This window comes from Pleurodeles waltl, chromosome 6 (genome assembly GCF_031143425.1).
Source record: "Pleurodeles waltl isolate 20211129_DDA chromosome 6, aPleWal1.hap1.20221129, whole genome shotgun sequence".
Classification (NCBI taxonomy): domain Eukaryota; kingdom Metazoa; phylum Chordata; class Amphibia; order Caudata; family Salamandridae; genus Pleurodeles; species Pleurodeles waltl.
The window spans coordinates 781,877,366-781,895,164 of NC_090445.1; the positions used below are offsets into that span (position 1 = coordinate 781,877,366).

At 48.2% G+C, this 17,799-nt stretch overlaps 1 protein-coding gene across 1 annotated transcript in view; it reads right to left on the minus strand.

The window, feature by feature from the left end:
• PDCD4 (programmed cell death 4) overlaps positions 1-17,799 on the minus strand; it is a 241,564-nt gene that overhangs the window by 27,986 nt on the left and 195,779 nt on the right. The window contains exon 11 of the mRNA XM_069239401.1: positions 9,397-9,536. Coding sequence (XP_069095502.1) covers positions 9,397-9,536 — 140 coding nt within the window. The remainder of the gene's footprint in view (positions 1-9,396; positions 9,537-17,799) is intronic.

Below are 17,799 nucleotides of genomic sequence, written 5' to 3' on the forward strand. Positions count from 1 at the left end.
TTAGTAACTGCGGAAGCGGTTTCAGTAGAATGTGAGGCTTCATTGATAGAAGAAGCTCTGCAAACCAGTGTTGGCGAGGCCAGTACGGAGCTATCAATATCAGGATGCACGGCTCTACCTTCATCTTCGTGAGGACTCTTGGGATCAATGGGATTGGAGGAAAGGCGTAAGCAACGATGTCTGACCAAACTATGGAAAACGCATTCCCCCAAGATCCCTTTTGGTGATGCCAGCTTGCGAAGCACTGGCATTTGGCATTCCACTTGCTGGCGAACAGGTCTATTATTGGCGTTCCCCACTGGGAAAAGATGTAGTCCACTGTGGACTGGTCCAGCTTCCACTCGTGGCAGCTCGATTTTTGCCTGCTGAGCAAGTCCGCTATCTTGTTCTCTATCCCCGGCAAATGCACTGCTGTGAGTCTGATGCCTTCCTGTGAGGCCCAATTCCAAATTACTTGGCCTTCCCTGGAGAGAGTGAGAGATCTCGTGCCTCCTTGTTTGTTGAGGTAATGCATTGTAGTGGTGTTGTCTGTTCTTATTACTAAGTCTGATCCTGTTTTTTGTTTTAAGAAAAGCCTGCAAAGCGAGAAACTGCTCTGAGCTCTAGCAAACAGATGTGCATCACTCTCAACTCTAGTGGCCACTTGCCACTTGAAGATCTTGCAACACGGCTCCCCAGCCCTCCAGAGATGCGTCCGTAGTGATGGTCCACGGAGCTGGATGATGTAGAAAGGAAAGGCCGATGGACAAATAATGCTTTTGAGACCACCATGTCAGAGCTTTGGCTATTGCTGGGGTTATGTTTATCCGATCTTCGAAGCTTCCTGAAATCTGGAGCCACTGAAGGTTGAGTTGCTCCTGTAGCGGTCCCATTTTTAGCCTGCAGAGAGGAACCAGAGGTATGCATGATAACATCATGCCCAACAAGGATTTCAACAGGCGAACAGAAACGCAGTTTCTTCCCTGTACTGACTTTATAGAGTCAGTAACTTCTGTTGTCTTTCTACTGTGGGACACGCCATGGTGGATTGTGTGTCCAGGTTTGCCCCTAAAAAGGTGATACTGCATGCTGGTAGAGGTTTGGACTTCTCCCAGTTGATGGTGAGGCCTAAACTGCTTAGCAAGGAAACGCACCTTCTTGATCTGCGCACTCCTGCGTAGGTGTTTGCTTTTATCAGCCAATCGTTGAGATTGGAAATATCTGGTGTTGTCTCCTCCTGAGGAAAGCTGCGATTGGCGCTAGGCATCCGGTGAATATCCTGGGAGCTGACTTTAGGCCAAAAGGGAGGACACAAAATTGAAAATGTCTTCCGGCTACCATGAGTCTCAGGTACTATCTGTGGGTAGGGTGGATGGGAATGTGGAAATGTGTCTTTTAGGTCTAGTGTAGACATGAAACTCCCTGGTTCACACGCAGGAGGACATCCTGCAGGCTTATCAAGCAGAACGACTGCTTTTTTAAGTAGATGTTTAGTTCTCTTAGGTCGAGGATCGGTCTCCAATCTTTCCACTTCTTGCGAATGAGAAAGAACTTGGAATAAAACCCTCTTCCACGCTGTGACAGAGGTACCTTCTCTATAGCTCCTTTGAGGAGCATCTTGCTGATCTCCCTCTTGAGTTGTTCTGGATACCTTGAAGGAGTCCTGCGAGGAGGATTGGAGGGAGGTAGTTGGATAAACTCCAGAGTGTGCCCTGTTTCACTAATTGGAGGACCCACTTGTCTGATGTGATGACTTGCCATTGCTTGAGGAACAGGGATATCCTTCCGCCTAGAACCAGAGGAGGAGAGGTGGGTGTAGCTGGCGCCTCTGATGTATCAGGCTCTACGAGCCGAGTCCTTAGCAGGGCGAGTTGAGCGTCCTCTAGTGCCAAATCTACCATAAGCTGCTTGTGGTGGTTGTCTTTGTGGGTAGTATTGACTGAACTGCTGAGAGGAGGAAGGATAGGTTGAATATCTATATTGCTGATAGCCTCCTCTATATGAAGGCAGTCCATGTCCTCTAGCTCGAAAGGAAGGCTTTCGAAACTGGAGAGTCCCTAATGATCTTGCTGTATCTGTGTCGGATTTGATAGATTGTAAAGCCTCGTCAATATGTTTACCAAATAATGCCTGACCATCGAAAGGTAGGTCTAAAATCTTATTCTGTACCTCAGGCCGGAATGATGTAGCTTTTAGCCAACCTTGTCTCCTAAGTACACTCGCACCTGCGAGCTGTCGAAATGCAGTCGTGGCTATGTCCATTGCACAGTCTATGAGTTCCGCTGACGTGCGCTGACCTTCCTGCAACGTCTTCCTCGCCTCTGATCTTCGGCCCTCCGGCAACTGGTCAATATGTAGAGCGATGTCGACCCATAGCTGTCTGTCAAACCTGGCTAACACCGCTAGTGAGTTAGCAGCTCTTATCACTAGACTAGCCAACGACGAGAACCTCTTCCCAATATTGTCTAGCCGTCTACCTTCTTTGTCTGGAGGTGCAGAAATCGGAGCAGACGGATTCTTGGACTTCCTCTGTGCCGCCTGAGCCACCACTGAGTCCGGATGAGGATGACCAATTAGACATGCTGGGCCATCGTCTGGTGCCTTGTATTTTTTGCCCAATCGAGGCAGCACTGCTGTGACAGTAGAAGGATTGTGCATCACTTTTAGTCCTTCTTCCCATAAATAGCTGACTATCGGAATAGAGCGCACAGATTTCTGGAACAGCTCTTTAAAATCATAAAGAAAGCAATCTATCTATTTTGACGACATTGGCAAAGCAAAACGCTTAGCTGCTCTCTCCAGAAGACTATGAAATCCTCCGATGTCGTCTGGAGGGGACTCCACCTTTGACTGAGGAGGAGGAGGAGCAGGAATAATGTATTCATCCCACTCCGAATGAGTGTCAAGGAGCTCCCCTTCTTCGTGATCATCTTCCGACATGTCAGTGTCCTGAGGTAAAGTCATATCCGGCATGGCCACATTTGTTAGAGGTACAGTAGCCGGTCTCTGACGTGGAGTGGTAACCCCGGAGATGGGCGATGGAGGAGGTTGCTCCCCTTCAGGAGGGAAACACCTACTGTAATCAGCCAGCATTGCTCTGAGGACAGATAGCAAAGAGGTTGGAATGTATACCCCTTCCTGATATTGCTGGTCTCCTCCATAGAACTGAGGGTCATAGGTTTCATCAAATTAGTCTTCGTCCTGATATTTGACGTTCAATTGAGATGGGCTATGGGCTGTTCCAAATGGACCCTTGTCGTCTGAGTCGTCATCCCCCTCTAACAAGTGAACTGGTATGAGAGGGGTCACCTTACTAGGTGAGGTGTGCTTTGGAGTAAGTCTTTCTTGTGTTTTATGCTGTTTTTCCCTTGTCGACGATGTCGGCGACGGCGCAGATACAGTCTTCATTGACGGTAGAGTCGTCGATGCCGAACACATGGAGATCTTGATCGTCGACAGCCTTACTGAAGAGTCTACCGTTGACGATGGTAAAGCAGATACTGTTGTCACCGCCGTCGACGATGATGAGGTGTAGATCTTCGTTGACGTCGTCGATGCCGCTCTCGTCGATGGTGGGGCACTCGTCGTCGACGATGTCGTTGTTACAACTGTCGTTGACGGTGAAAAAGCACTCACCGGCGGTCTCGACGACAATGAGTTAGTCGTTGACGGTACCTTTTTTGCTGTAGAAGTAGATGAAGGCCTTTTGAAAGGCACAGATGGAGGTACAGAGGATGACTTCTTATGCCTCTCAGAACTGCTGGCATGACCTCTCTCCCCTTTCCTGGAAGATATTTGAGGTGAAGTAGAGGGGCTGCGGCCCTTGTAAGACCCTGAGGCAGTCGTTTTGTGGGCTTTTCTCAATTGTTGGGAAGGAGATCTTGTGTCTGATCTCGCCCTTTTTGATGACTTTTTGGATATTGAAGAGTCATCACTATCAGAGTCAGAGACTGGATTATTGCTGTACTTAAGTTTTTGCAGCCAAATCAATAATCTGATAGAGGCAGTATATACAATCCTGATGAGGGTCTTCAGAATGTAGTCTTTTCTTACCATAAGTTTTGCAATTTCTGAATAAACCCTTCTTTGTCAGACATGTTGTAAGTGTTAACCCCAATCAGTCCAAAGATGTTTTTAGCAGAGAAAATCTGAGGTGCTGGAGCTTCTCTCAGGAGGATTCTAGAGGGTTTTGTCTGATTGGTGGATGCTCAAGTTTGGTCCTTTTCCTAAAATGACTCTGATAGACTGTTAAATTGAAGAGGCCTAGGGCCCTTTTGTTAATATATTTTCAACACTACTTGTGTAAATTGTACCGGGGGATCCCATCTTGACGACGGGGAATGATTCAAGTATGTGAATCTATGAAAGTTCCAATACTGGAGTAACGAGTGGTGACTCCTTCTCTGTGATACTGCGCATGGGCATCCAGTCCTTTGTGAGGCTGTTTTCCCGCCGGTGGATGAGCGAGAGAGAGTATAGAGGAAGTATAGAGAAAGAGATTCCCATGCAAGTGTTGCTACATATGTACAAGTATATACAAATATATGATAGCTGTAATAGCTACAGCCATCTGGGGAGGAGGAAGGGCGCATTTGAATCTACAGCACTGCATGCCACAAACAGATGTCTACTGTGCAAGTAACATTTTCAGTTCGATGGCATGTGTGGCTGTACATACACATGCACTGCATAGACTGTAAAGCTGTCCCTCCATGAAAGCGGGGAATAGCCTGTGGGAGTTGTAGTTGTTTAAAAAAAGGGCTCTTAGGACAGCCTGTCCTACATTGGCTTGCTGACGTGCTAGTAAGTCGACACAATAATGCTTTGTGAATGTATGCGGTGTAGACCAAGTAGCTGCTTTGCAAATGTCAGCTAAAGGTAGGTTTCCTCAGAAGGTCATGATGGCCCATAGTGGAATGTGCTCTAGGAGCCACAGGTAACTGTCTATTTACGTTTGCATAACATGTTTGTGTGCATTTAACCATCCATCTAGCTATGTTTTTTTATATTGGGTTACCCTTATGAGGTACAGAAAAAGCTACAAAGAGCTGTTTAGTTTTCCTACAATTTTTAGTCCTTTAGTCCTTTTCGTGTAGTATATTGGTGCTCGTTTGACATTTGGAGTGTGGAAGGCTCTTTCTGCAACAGATTCAGGTTGAGAGAAAAAAAATGATAACTCAATGGATTGATTGCTATGAAACTGGGAAACCACTTTGAGTAGGGACTTTGGATTTGTATGAAGGACCACTTTGTCTCTGTGTATTTGGAAAAAAGGCTTTTCCAACATTGGGGCCTGGAGCTCACTAACACGTCTGAGTGATGTGATAGCGACTAAGAACGCCACTTTCCAAAAAAGATACTGAAGAGGACATGAATGAAGTGGCTCAAAAGGAGGCCCCATGAGCCTAGTAAGTACAATATTAAGATTCCAGGATGGTGCTGCAGGCACCCTGGGTATAATGACTCTTATAAGGCCTTCCATAAAGGCTTTGATAACTGGGATTCTGAACAAAGAAGTAGGTTGTCTATTCTGTAAATATGCAGCTATTGCTGCAAGTTGAAGACGAATCGATGCATAAGCCAAATTTGCTTTCTGTATATGAAGCAAATAAACAATGTTTTGTACAGTAGCCTTCATGGGGTTGATTTGTTTGGATTGGATTGGATTGGATTGACAGTAGGAAGCAAAACGTTTCCATTTTGCTGCATACCATGCTCTAGTTATAGGTCTACGAGCTTCCCTGAGAATGTCCATACATTCCGAAGGCAATCCTAAATACCCAAACTCTATGACTTCAGGAGCCATAGCCCAAGGTTGAGTGACCTGGGGTCTGGATGTCTGATCTGTCAGTGATCCTGTGTGAGAAGATACAGGCCCTTATTCTGACCTTGGCGGGCGGCGGAGGCCGCCCGCCAAAGTCCCGCCGTCAGATTACCGTTCCGCGGTCGAAAGACCGCGGCGGTAATTCTGACTTTCCCGCTGGGCTGGTGGGCGGTCGCCTTCAGACCGCCCGCCAGCCCAGCGGGAAAGAGGCTTCCACGATGAAGCCGGCTCGGAATCGAGCCGGCGGAGTGGAAGCTGTGCGACGGGTGCAGTTGCACCCGTCGAGTATTTCACTGTCTGCGCAGCAGACAGTGAAATACATGTAGGGGCCCTCTTACGGGGGCCCCTGCAATGCCCATGCCAGTGGCATGGGCACTGCAGGGGCCCCCAGGGGCCCCGCGACCCCCCCTACCGCCATCCGGATCCCGGCGGTCGGACCGCCGGGATCTGGATGGCGGTAGGGGGGGGTCGGAATCCCCGCGGCGGCGCCGCCGTGGAGGATTCTATGGGGCGGCGGTACACTGGCGGGAGCCCGCCAGTGGTGCCGGTCCGACCGCGGCTTTACCGCCGCGGTCGGAATCCCGATTGGAGCACCGCCGGCCTGTCGGCGGTGCTCCCGCGGTCCTCCGCCCTGGCGGTCAAAGACCGCCAGGGTCAGAATGACCGCCACAGTCTGTTAGGGAGCTTCTCGTGAGAAACTAGTGAAAAGTCCATAAGTGTAGTAAACCATCACTGGCGTGCCCAAGTGGGTGCTACAAGGATAATGGTGAGGGATGTCTGCCTGATTTTCTGAACCAGGAATGGAATGAGAGGGAGAGGTGGAAAAGCGTAAGCAAATATCCCTGACCAGTTCATCCATACAGCATTGCCCTTGGATAGAGGATGTGGGTGCCTGGATCCAAAGCTTGGGCATTTTGTGTTTTCTGTTGCACAAAAAGGTCTATTTGATCAGTTCCCCACTTTTTGTAAATATCTTTGAAGGACTTGTGGTTGGACTTCCCATTTGTGGACTTGTTGAACAAGTTACTTACCTTCTGTAATGATTTATCTGGTAGAGACATTCTCTAGCTGCAGATTCCTTACCTCAGGATTTCCAACAGACGTCAGACTGGATCTGGAGATTTTTCTTCAGTACCTTTGGGCCGTCAGGTGGCTTCGGTCGACTCCACGTGCATCTTTGTCACCGTGATGACATCGCAGTTGTATGTAGGTGCCACCCGGCGCGCTGACCACATTTTCTTTACATTAGTTTCCATGCCAATAGCGCAGAGCTATGAAGGTAAGGAATTTTCAGCTAGAATACGTCTCTACCAGATAAATCGTTACCGAAGGTAAGTAACTTGTTCATCTGAAAGAGACTTCTAGTTGCAGATTCCTTACCTTAGAATAGATACCCAAGCAATACCATCCTCGGGGTGGGCTGCGAACCACGATCATACTAGAAAAGACCTGCAGGACAGAACAACCATAGTAGCCATCTCTGCACACTCCAGCGCACAGAGGTGGTGTCTATATCACTTCGGGGAAAGGAAGTATGTCTGGCGCTAGTTTGGACAGCACATAGGAACTTGTCCCTCCCATTACTTTTTTGTTCAGGTAGAGCAGAGATGTTGTCTTGTCTATTTGAATCTGTATAATCATTCCCCTGACATTCATGTGGAATGCTTTCAATCCTAGGAATATTGTTTTGAGTTCCGTCACATTTATGGGCTGGACTGTTTCCTGAGGACTCCATTGGCCTTTGATACGTGCCCAATATGTGTGCCTCAATCTGTGTGGGATGCATATGTTGTGATGGTAACGGAAGGGGATGGTTATTTGAATAACGCCTATTGAGACATTCTGAATGTTCCACTATTGCATTTCCTTTTGCATTTTCTCTGTAACAACAAGTAGATCCTACCAGTTTCCCTTTGCCTGCGATCACTGATTCTGAAATCATTCTTGCACTGGTCTCATATGTGACCTAGAGAATGGCATTATCGGTACAACATATTTAATCATTCACAGTAGCTTCATCAATGTTCTCCCTGTTAAGGTGTCCCTTCTGGAAGTGAAGAGCATGCTCCATCAATGCAAGGATTCTTTCCAGCACTGGGAAAGCCCTCCTCTTGCTGTAGTTCAGGATCGCACCCCTAGGAATACCTACTATCTCGCGGGTGTTGGGGAGGATTTCTCAATATTTATGGATAAACCTCAGTTTCCATAGGTTTTACTTTTTCTATACTGTCCTTTCATTTCTACATAAAACGTGCATTCACCCGCCAGTCGTGTAACCACGTAGTCACTTTCCTTCAAAACGAGTATGACTTCCTGCAGCGTGGTCATTTTGAATGTTTGTGCCATTATAAATCTGTTGAGAAATCAGAGGTCTATGAGATAGACCTCTGAGTCTAAAATAGTTTTGAGTCTAAAAAGTACAAGGAGTACAGCTCCTTGCTGCACTTTTCCGACGGGACCACTTTCAAGGCTTGTATTTGTAACTGTTCTTTTTTTCCAGGTGTAAGAGTCTGGTCTATTTCACTGTAAAGTATTTTCTTTGGTTTAATGTTTGTTTTTTGTTTTTTGTTTTGTAACTTCTTTGCAGTAACTGTGCTGGCTTATGGTTAACACTATCTTGTCTGGGGTGATCTTCCTTCACTCGTGGAGAAACCCTGTAATATGCCCCTGACTGGTGTTAGATATCCAAGATCTTTCTTTGAACAGTCAACTGCCGACCCTCAGTTCTGGTCTTTACCTCTTGCCCTTCCTTGAAAGGACTATCTTTGCTACTGCCAAAAAACCATGTAAAAGGATGTGTTGTGCAGTCTGTCTACAGCGGGTAGAGTGGAAAGATCCTTTGTCTGTAGGTTTCCTTGTGGGAGCTATTCCTCTTGAAGCCTTCCCTGAATTGGAAGGATCACATGGCCCTGCTGCGTTGTTGTCTTTTTTCATTTGTTGCAGAGACTCATCCACAGATGACCTGTTCTACTCACATGAAGGGTATGTCCATTATGGAGGCTTGGACTTCTCGCTTGAAGCCGGGGACGCCAAGCCAAGTGTGTGCACATGTGGTATATGTACAAATTTGCATGCTTTCAGTATTAGCTGCGTCCGGGCTGACTTCAGTCATATGCCCTATCTTCTTGCCCTCCTGGATTATCCCTTTTGCTCTTACATTTGTGTGGGAAGTGTGAAATCAACTCCTCTATTTCCACTTGCTCTCTGTGACCATACTTATTCAAGAGAGCAATGGAGCTAAAAGCCTCCTACAGGAGAGACCTAAAAAAAGGCTATATCAACCCATTTAAAGTTAGCTGGTGGTCTGTGTCCATGCTAAAAAAGGGATATTGTCTTGTCACACAAATATTAGCAGATTAGAGACTAAAGGATCCATCAGTGCAATGTTAACCAAACAGCTTCAAAAGTAAGGAGCCTGAACAGCCTTGCATAAGACAAAATTCATAGCCTGACCAGTAATGGGGCTGACGGCAGCTTAAATCCACTGCATTTAACTTCAAAAACACAATTTTCTTCAGTGAAGCAACACAAACTTTGTAGCATACTTATTCGGTTATACAACATATAAAGATATCATTTAAAAGAAAACATACCTGGAAGGACAGAAGTCTCTAATTTGTTTGTTAACAATCCCAGCCTGGAAACAGTCATCAACAAATCGTTCAAGGACAGAATAGGCATGGGGCACATCCAGATTAATGTCTGGAATTTCACGGTAAACTCGGTCATAACCCTGGGAATTACAAACAAAGTGTTAACGATTGGGACTTTTTTCCTGCAGACTCAACAATTGTAAGGGACTGCTTTAATTAAAAGGGCTAACTATGTTGCAACTTACTGGAGGTCAGAAAAAGTGATAGATTACTAAAAAAGAAAAAAAAAAAAAAAAAAAAAAACACACTAAGGCTGAGGCCCTCATTACTCATTGTATTGCACATACTGACTGCACATTGGCAAGAATTTCGCTACGTGCAGAAGCATAAAAATTAACATTGTGAAAAAGGATAAGTTACTTACCTGTAAATCCTAGTTCTCTTCCAGGGGTATCCTCATCAAAGTCATAAACATTGAATATTCCCGCCCTTGTGCGGGGACCCCGGAGCATATATAAAATATATACACATTATACATGTGTAACAAACAGTCATGCAGGCTATCATGTTAAAAACAGGCTAAAATGCTTTATTTCTATGAAGGTTTTTTTATTTTATTTATTTTTTATTAAATACTACAATAGAGCCTAAATAAGTACCCAAGCTCCTAAAACTAGACTTGGGGAAGTAAGCAGTAGCAAACTCTAGTGAAAAAATAGAGAAAACTGCATTGAAAAACAATGAAGCATTCTTAGCCAATAGGCTGCATGTAGGTTAACACAGGAGAACCATAAAAACTTTGGCACTGTGCCTTTAAGACCCTGAGCACCTCCAGTATCCCACCATGCCTCAGGGGTGAAGGAAAGGTGACAGTTGGTTCACAGTTAGGTCAGTTCTTTTTACGGTGACAATTTGTATAATTGAATCAAAATACTGTCTGTCCTGCACTTCCAGTAGACGTGCGTCCGGGGAGGAGGGTGGGTTGTTTATGACTTTGATGAAGATACCCCTGGAAGAGAACTAGGATTTACAGGTAAGTAACTTATCCTTCTCTTCCAGGGGATCCTCATCAATAGTCATAAACATTGAATAGATTAGCAAGCCCATCCCTAAACCCAGCGGACTGTCCGATAGAAGTGCAGGAATAGACATGTCTTACGCAAATAAATTCCTTAGAGAGGCCTGCCCCACTTGGGCATCCGCTCTTGCATCTGAGTCTAAACAATAATGTCTTGTAAAAGTATGGACAGACTTCCATGTAGCAGCCTTACAAATCTCAGATATAGGAACATTGTTAAGGAGAGCAGCAGTAGCCGCTTTTCCCCTTGTGGAATGCGCTCTAGGCCGCGCTAGCAATTGTCTATTAGCTAGCTGGTAAGTATTAACAATACAAGAAACTATCCATCTTGATATTGTTCGCTTAGATGCTGCTTCTCCTGTCCTTAAATGACCATAGTTCACAAACAAGCGGTTAGAGTGTCTAATCGATTTTGTCTTGTCCAGATAAAATTTCAGCACTCTTTTCAAGTCTAATGAGTGCAATGCTTTCTCAGCCGGAGTTTCCGGATTGGGAAAGAACGTCGGTAAAGTTATGGTCTGATTAATATGGAATTCTGACACCACCTTCGGAAGGAAAGATGGGTGAGTTCGTAGAACTACTCTATTGTCATGAAAAACAGTGTACGGTTCTTTTGCAGACAAGGCCTGGATCTCACTGACCCTCCTCGCTGAAGTAATGGCCACCAGAAAAGCCGTTTTCCACGTAAGGTGTTGTAAGGAGGCCTTATGGATAGGCTCGAAAGGAGGGCCCATAAGTTTTGCTAGGACTATGTTCAGTTCCCACGGAGGAGAAGGCCTCCGAATTGGCGGAAAAACTTTCTTCAAACCTTCTAAGAAATCCTTGACTACAGGTTTCGTAAAGAAGGATTCCTGAGAAGGTGACTTGCGATAGGCAGTAATAGCAGACAAATGTACCTTAATAGATGATACCTGCAGACCAGATTTCGCTAGGTGAAGCAAATAGGACAGTATGACGTCCTCCTGCGCCCGTATGGGATTATGGCCTTGCTGACAGCACCATATGTAGAATCTCTTCCACTTAAAAGCGTAGGAACGCCGCGTGGAAGGCCGTTTGGACTCTTTCAAGATGTTCATGCACTCCTGCGAGAGTCCTAGGTGCCCATACTGCAGGAATTCAGGAGCCATGCTGTTAAGCTCAGAGAGGGTAGGTTGGGATGCAGAATCCTGCCCTCCATTCTGCTCAGAAGATCCGGTCTGCACGGCAGCCTCCTGTGAGGTTTTTCCGACAGGTTGAGGAGATCCGTGTACCAGAATTGTCGGGGCCATTGTGGCGCTATAAGAATCATTCTGGTCCTGGATCTGTAAAGTTTGCTGATTACTGCCGGAATGAGGGGAATCGGCGGAAAAGCGTAAAGAAATGTCCCCGACCAGTCGATCAACAGGGCATTCCCTCGAGATCCCGGACGGTAGAACCTGGATGCGAAGTCTGGGCATTTCCTGTTTACATCGTCTGCGAAGAGGTCCAGTTGAGGCCGACCCCATTGCGCGAAGATGTATTCTGCGACTTCGTCGTGCAGGACCCAATCGTGAACGTCCTCCAGGTGTCTGCTTAGAAAGTCTGCTTCTACGTTCTGCTGACCTGGCAGGTGAACTGCTGTGATTGACATTCCTCTGGCCAGGAGCCAATGCCATATCGCTTGGGACTCTCGTGAAAGGGGTAGGGATCTCGTTCCCCCTTGTTTGTTCAAGTAATACATCGTGGTTGTATTGTCCGTCTGTATCAATAGAGTTTTCCCCTGAATTAGCGGTGTGAAAGACTTGAGAGCCAGATGGACCGCTCTGAGTTCTAGCAGATTGATGTGGTACTGCTTCTCCTTGTCTGACCACAGACCCTGCGCTTGAAAAGGACCCAGATGAGCCCCCCATCCCTGAAGAGACGCATCCGTTACCAGAGTGTCGGATGGAAGTACCTGGTGAAACGGAGCGCCCACTGACAGGTGAGGTCTGTGCATCCACCATCTCAATGACTGAAGTGCTACCTCCGGTAGCCGCATTGTGTCTTCCCAGCGACCTGTTCTTTGGCTCCAATTGGCCTCCAATGCCTCTTGGAGGGGTCTCATGTGGAGTCTGGCATTTGGGACAATAAAGATGCACGATGCCATGGAGCCCAGTAGTGATGTCACCTGACGTGCCGTAGGTGCGCTGGCTCTCAACAGGTCCTGGCACTTCTTGTTTATTGAGGACAGTCGTTCCTCCGAAGGATACACTTTTTGTAGTTCTGTGTTTATGATAGCTCCTAGGTAGTGAAGACTCTGCGTTGGAGTCAAGGTTGACTTCTGGTAATTGACCTGAAGACCTAGAGCTTCGCAAACTCCTAGTACAATGTCCCGATGGCTTCTCGCCTGCTCCGGAGAAGAAGCCTTTAGTAGCCAGTCGTCTAGGTATGGATATATGTATATCCTTTGTCTTCGTAGATGCGCCGCCACCACTGCCATACATTTCGAGAAAACTCTTGGAGCAGATTTCAGGCCAAAGGGTAGAACCCTGAACTGGTAATGCTGTAACGCTACTCGAAAGCGCAGGAATTTTCGATGCTTTGGAGCTATTGGGATGTGGAAATACGCATCCTGCAGGTCGATGGAGCACATCCAGTCTCCCTGATGCAGTTGAGGGAAAATTTGGTGAAGCGCTAGCATTCTGAACTTCTGCTTTCTTATGTATTTGTTCAGCAGTCTTAGATCCAGGATTGGCCTGAAAACGCCCTGTTGACCCTTCTTTGCTACTAGAAAGTAACGGGAGTAGACCCCCTTTCCTCTGTGGGCAGGTGGAACCCTTTCTATGGCATTCTTTCTTAGGAGGGCGAGAGCCTCCTTGCGTAGCAAGGTGAGATGAGCCGGATTGTGTTTGGTTGGTGGCAAGTGTGGTGGAGGCTGCTTGAAAAGGAGAGAATAGCCATGTTCGACAATATTGAGCACCCATTTGTCTCTTGTGATAGAGTGCCACTCGTGAAGATGAGCAATAATACTTCCCCCCACCGGAGTGGTGTACAGTGTCGAGGGAAGCGAGACTTCATTGCTTAGTGGGTGCTTTTGGAGAGGACTGTTGAGGTCTGCTTGACCCTCGCTCCCTTGTGTTTCTTCGCTGAAACAGAGGGCGTCCCTGTCGTTGCTGAGACCTTTGCGACCAATGAGGGGTTTGAACCCTCTGTTGGAAAGGGCGTCTATCGTACGGTCTGTACCTCCGCCTGAAATCTTTCCTTCTTTCGTGGCCTACCGCCTTCATGGTATCCACCTCGGTCTTCATGCGGGCCATCTCTTCGTCTGCATGGGCACCAAATAGAGAATTCCCGGCAAATGGGAGATTCAGGATACGTTGTTGTGCCTCCTGTTTCAAGCCAGTGAGCCTCAGCCAGGAAGATCTCCTCGCACAGATACCATGTGCGTACCCATGAGCCGCCAAATCCGCCCCATCCGCTGCCGCGCTGATAACTTGGTTAGATATCAGGCATCCTTCCTGTAGAATCTCTTGGAAATCTTGCCTGTCTTCTCTGGGCAGTTTTTCTGTAAATCTACTGAGGGAATCCCACAGAGAACGATCGTACCTGCCCAGGAGCGCAGACGCACTAGAGACCCTCATTGCTGAAGCCGCTGTCCCGCACATCTTTCTTCCCAGAGAGTCTAAATGCCTGCTCTCTTTATCCGGGGGTACCGTGGATGAAGATGCCACCGAGTGGGTCTTTCGGGCGGCAGCTATGATCACTGAGTCTGGTGGCGGATCCTTCCTAAGGAATAAAGGGTCTTGCTCTGGAGCCTTGTACTTTTTAAGAATCCGAGCCGGGGCAGACTTAAGCGAGGCTGGGGCCAGAAAAGTGTCCATGGTTGGCTGCAACAAACCAGGCACTAGAGGCAGCAACTTTTTCGACGCTGATCTCTGTTGTAGCGTCTCAAAGATGATTGATGAGGAGGTAGACGGTTCTGGAACCTCTATATTGAGTTTCTGCGCTCCTCTTAGCAACACCTCGTTGAAAGTGGTTATGTCATCCACTGGTGAGACTCTAGCAGGTGGTGAATCTGTAAGAGTAGGTGAGTAACGCCCGACAGAAGAACCTGATGAAGACCAAGAGGGTGATCTTCTTGAGCGCGACCTGGATCTCCGTTGAGAGCGAGATCTGCTGCGGGACGCTGTAGCCGAGCGCCTAGGCCTCGCGGTCGGCTGTCGAGGAGCTGAACGAGCCCGTTCTGCCCCGGCTGTCGGCGATGGCGTTCTTGGCGGGGAGGCAGTGGGTGAATACATTCGCGAATATTGCGAATCTGGGGAGGCCGCTGGTCTGTTGAGGCTCTCCAGCCATCTCGGAGATAGGTTGATGGGCGAGACATGCCCAGGAGATGCTCTTGACCGAGAAGAGTCGCTCGGTATGGAGACCACTGGAGACGGAGCCTTGTCTGGCGAGGGGCGATGTTCTGCTCCCTGTTGGACAGGTAAAACCTGCTTCGACGTCGATGGCTGTTTCGACGTCGAAGGACGCCCAGTCGGTCGGTCCTGCCTCGACGTTGATTGCCTCGACATTGAGTGCCTTGACGTCGAACGGCGTTCCTTGGACCTCGACCTGCTCGCCGTCGTGTGCCTCGACGTGGAGCGATGGGAGGTTGACGGCGGATGTTTCTCGTGCCGTCGTGGAGATCTCGACGTCGTGTGTCCTGACGTCGGGGGGCGCACAGCCTTTGGCGGCGACGGCTCGACGTCGATCGGCGGGCTGCCGTCGACGGAGACCTGCCCCTGCTCTGATGTTCCCTCGACGCCGTTCCCTTCGACGGCGATTTATGCCGGTGGGACGGTGGTAGCGACGACGTCGACGGTGAACAAACAGGTATTTTCCTACCTGTCGACGTCGACCGGGCCATTCTCTCCTGAGAATGGCCTTCTGGGTGCCTGGGGAGTGAGGAGGACGATGTTCTTTTCCTCTCCTGAAGCCCATGAAGTCGGATCTTCTCTCTGTCTTTCAGAGTCCTCCTAGACATGTTCTTACAGTACTTACAAGTGTCAGGGCAGTGACTCTGAGGCAGGCACACTATGCACAGAGAGTGGGGATCTGACTGGGCCTTCTTCTTCCCACAAGCAGGGCATTTGACAAAAAGAGAAGGCATTTTTCTTCTCAGAAGAAGCCGGAAAAAAGAACTGACCTAACTGTGAACCAACTGTCACCTTTCCTTCACCCCTGAGGCATGGTGGGATACTGGAGGTGCTCAGGGTCTTAAAGGCACAGTGCCAAAGTTTTTATGGTTCTCCTGTGTTAACCTACATGCAGCCTATTGGCTAAGAATGCTTCATTGTTTTTCAATGCAGTTTTCTCTATTTTTTCACTAGAGTTTGCTACTGCTTACTTCCCCAAGTCTAGTTTTAGGAGCTTGGGTACTTATTTAGGCTCTATTGTAGTATTTAATAAAAAATAAATAAAAAAAAAAAACCTTCGTAGAAATAAAGCATTTTAGCCTGTTTTTAACATGATAGCCTGCATGACTGTTTGTTACACATGTATAATGTGTATATATTTTATATATGCTCCGGGGTCCCCGCACAAGGGCGGGAATATTCAATGTTTATGACTTTGATGAGGATCCCCTGGAAGAGAAAATCTTGAACTGAAGGTTATATAACGGACGGTGTGCAGCGACTACACAATCACATAAGCAAAGGAGCAAAAACCAACAACTTCCACCTCTGTAGGCAGCACAATTACTGCTGCCTCCCCAGCCTTTCGTGGGGAATGAGGACAGTAGGTATTAATGCTTAAAATTGGTTAGCTAAGTACTCTCCTTGAAGAATTGATGCTGCAATAGTAGCTGTGTTGTGCAGTCAACAATTACCAGCTATAGTGGGACAGAGTTAAGGAGAATACATTTGTCATTTCTTCGACATGGAACTGCGCTTTAAACTTTAAAGGAAGCGAAACAGCTAAAAAAAAACAAAAAAAAAACAACAGCTAAAAAAAAAATATGACCGAAAAACAGAAATCCACAATGTTTACAAGAGCAGATGTATAATCCCAGAAATGCTATTAGCAATAAACCCAAACAAAAGAACAAGTTCATCACTTTCAGTATGCTTTTTCTGGTGACTCTCCTATTAACAAAAGATTCCTCACTGTTAGAATGTTCTCCTAGTGCCAGAATAGTTAGGGAAGGTTTTCCAGCAGTGCTGATGTACAGCTCTGAGCCAACCTCCTTCTGCCATGGAAGCAATTTAGCAGAGCAACATATAGGTACCACCCCTGTGTCTTGATGTCAGTTTCTTGACTAACTTTCCACGCCCTCAGACACAGTACAAACTATTTTCAGCACCAGTGTGCAGCCTCTAATTTGGAACATTTCTAGGTGGGAAAAAGAGGCCACTCTGCAAAAAGGGGAGGTGGGACTGCAGTGAGAAATATGCTATTAAAATACAGTAGGGGGGGGGGCGTGTCGAAGATAGCGGAGCGCTAGGACGTGTCCGCTAGCGCTCCGCTGCCCCGAGCCCCGTTGGGGGGGGGGGGTGAGGGGAGGGAGCCTGGAGGCTCCCCCCGTACTGTGAGGTGCCCCCGGGTGTTTGCTCCGCTCGGCGGCGGCCGGGACCAGGTTGTGCCGCTCCCGCGAGGGGAGCTGACCTCGGCCCCGTAGTTGGGGCGGAGCGGCGCGGCGCGGGAGGCGGCTTGGGCCGCAGGACGAGCCTCTACCCGGCGGCTCCTCCAAGCCTGGCGCCGAGGGTCTGAGGGTTTACCCTGGGCCCCACAACAGTTGGATTGGTCTGCGTGGACCCGGCAATCTAAGCGCCTGGAGGAGAAGGTGCTCCCTCGTGTTCGGCCCACCGGGGGGGGGACAAGCAAGACCTCCTCACCTTGGTGCCTTGTAGTCAGCTGTTTGAAGTGCGGGCCCCCAGCAGAAGGTAGGGGCCCAGGGGACTGGCCTCACCCCATTATTTGATCTCTTGATGACCGTGGCCCCGCGACTCTGTGGAAGGGGCGCCAAGAGCGGACTGTCGCGGAGAGTGGCCGCTGGGGGTTGGACCTGGGCGCGGTCCCGCCCGGGGAGGCCAATGCTGACCGGCCCCGGACAGAAACCCTGGATTCCCTGAGGCAGTGAACCGGCGTGGAGTGACCAGGCCGGCGTACCATGGCGGAATCAAAGTCTAAGCGTGAGCGCTTTGTGAGAGACATGCTGGCAGGGACGCGCCTGACATCTGGCACGGCGGCGGAGGATCCACCTGAAACGAGGGCCCTGGAGAGTCGCGGGGAGCCAGAGCCAGAGGAGACCTCTCCCATTACGAAGGGCTTCCTGACCTCCTTGTTTGAGTCGCTTCGGGAAGACATCCAAGAGCTGCGTAGGGACATCTCACAGGAGGTGAAGGAGT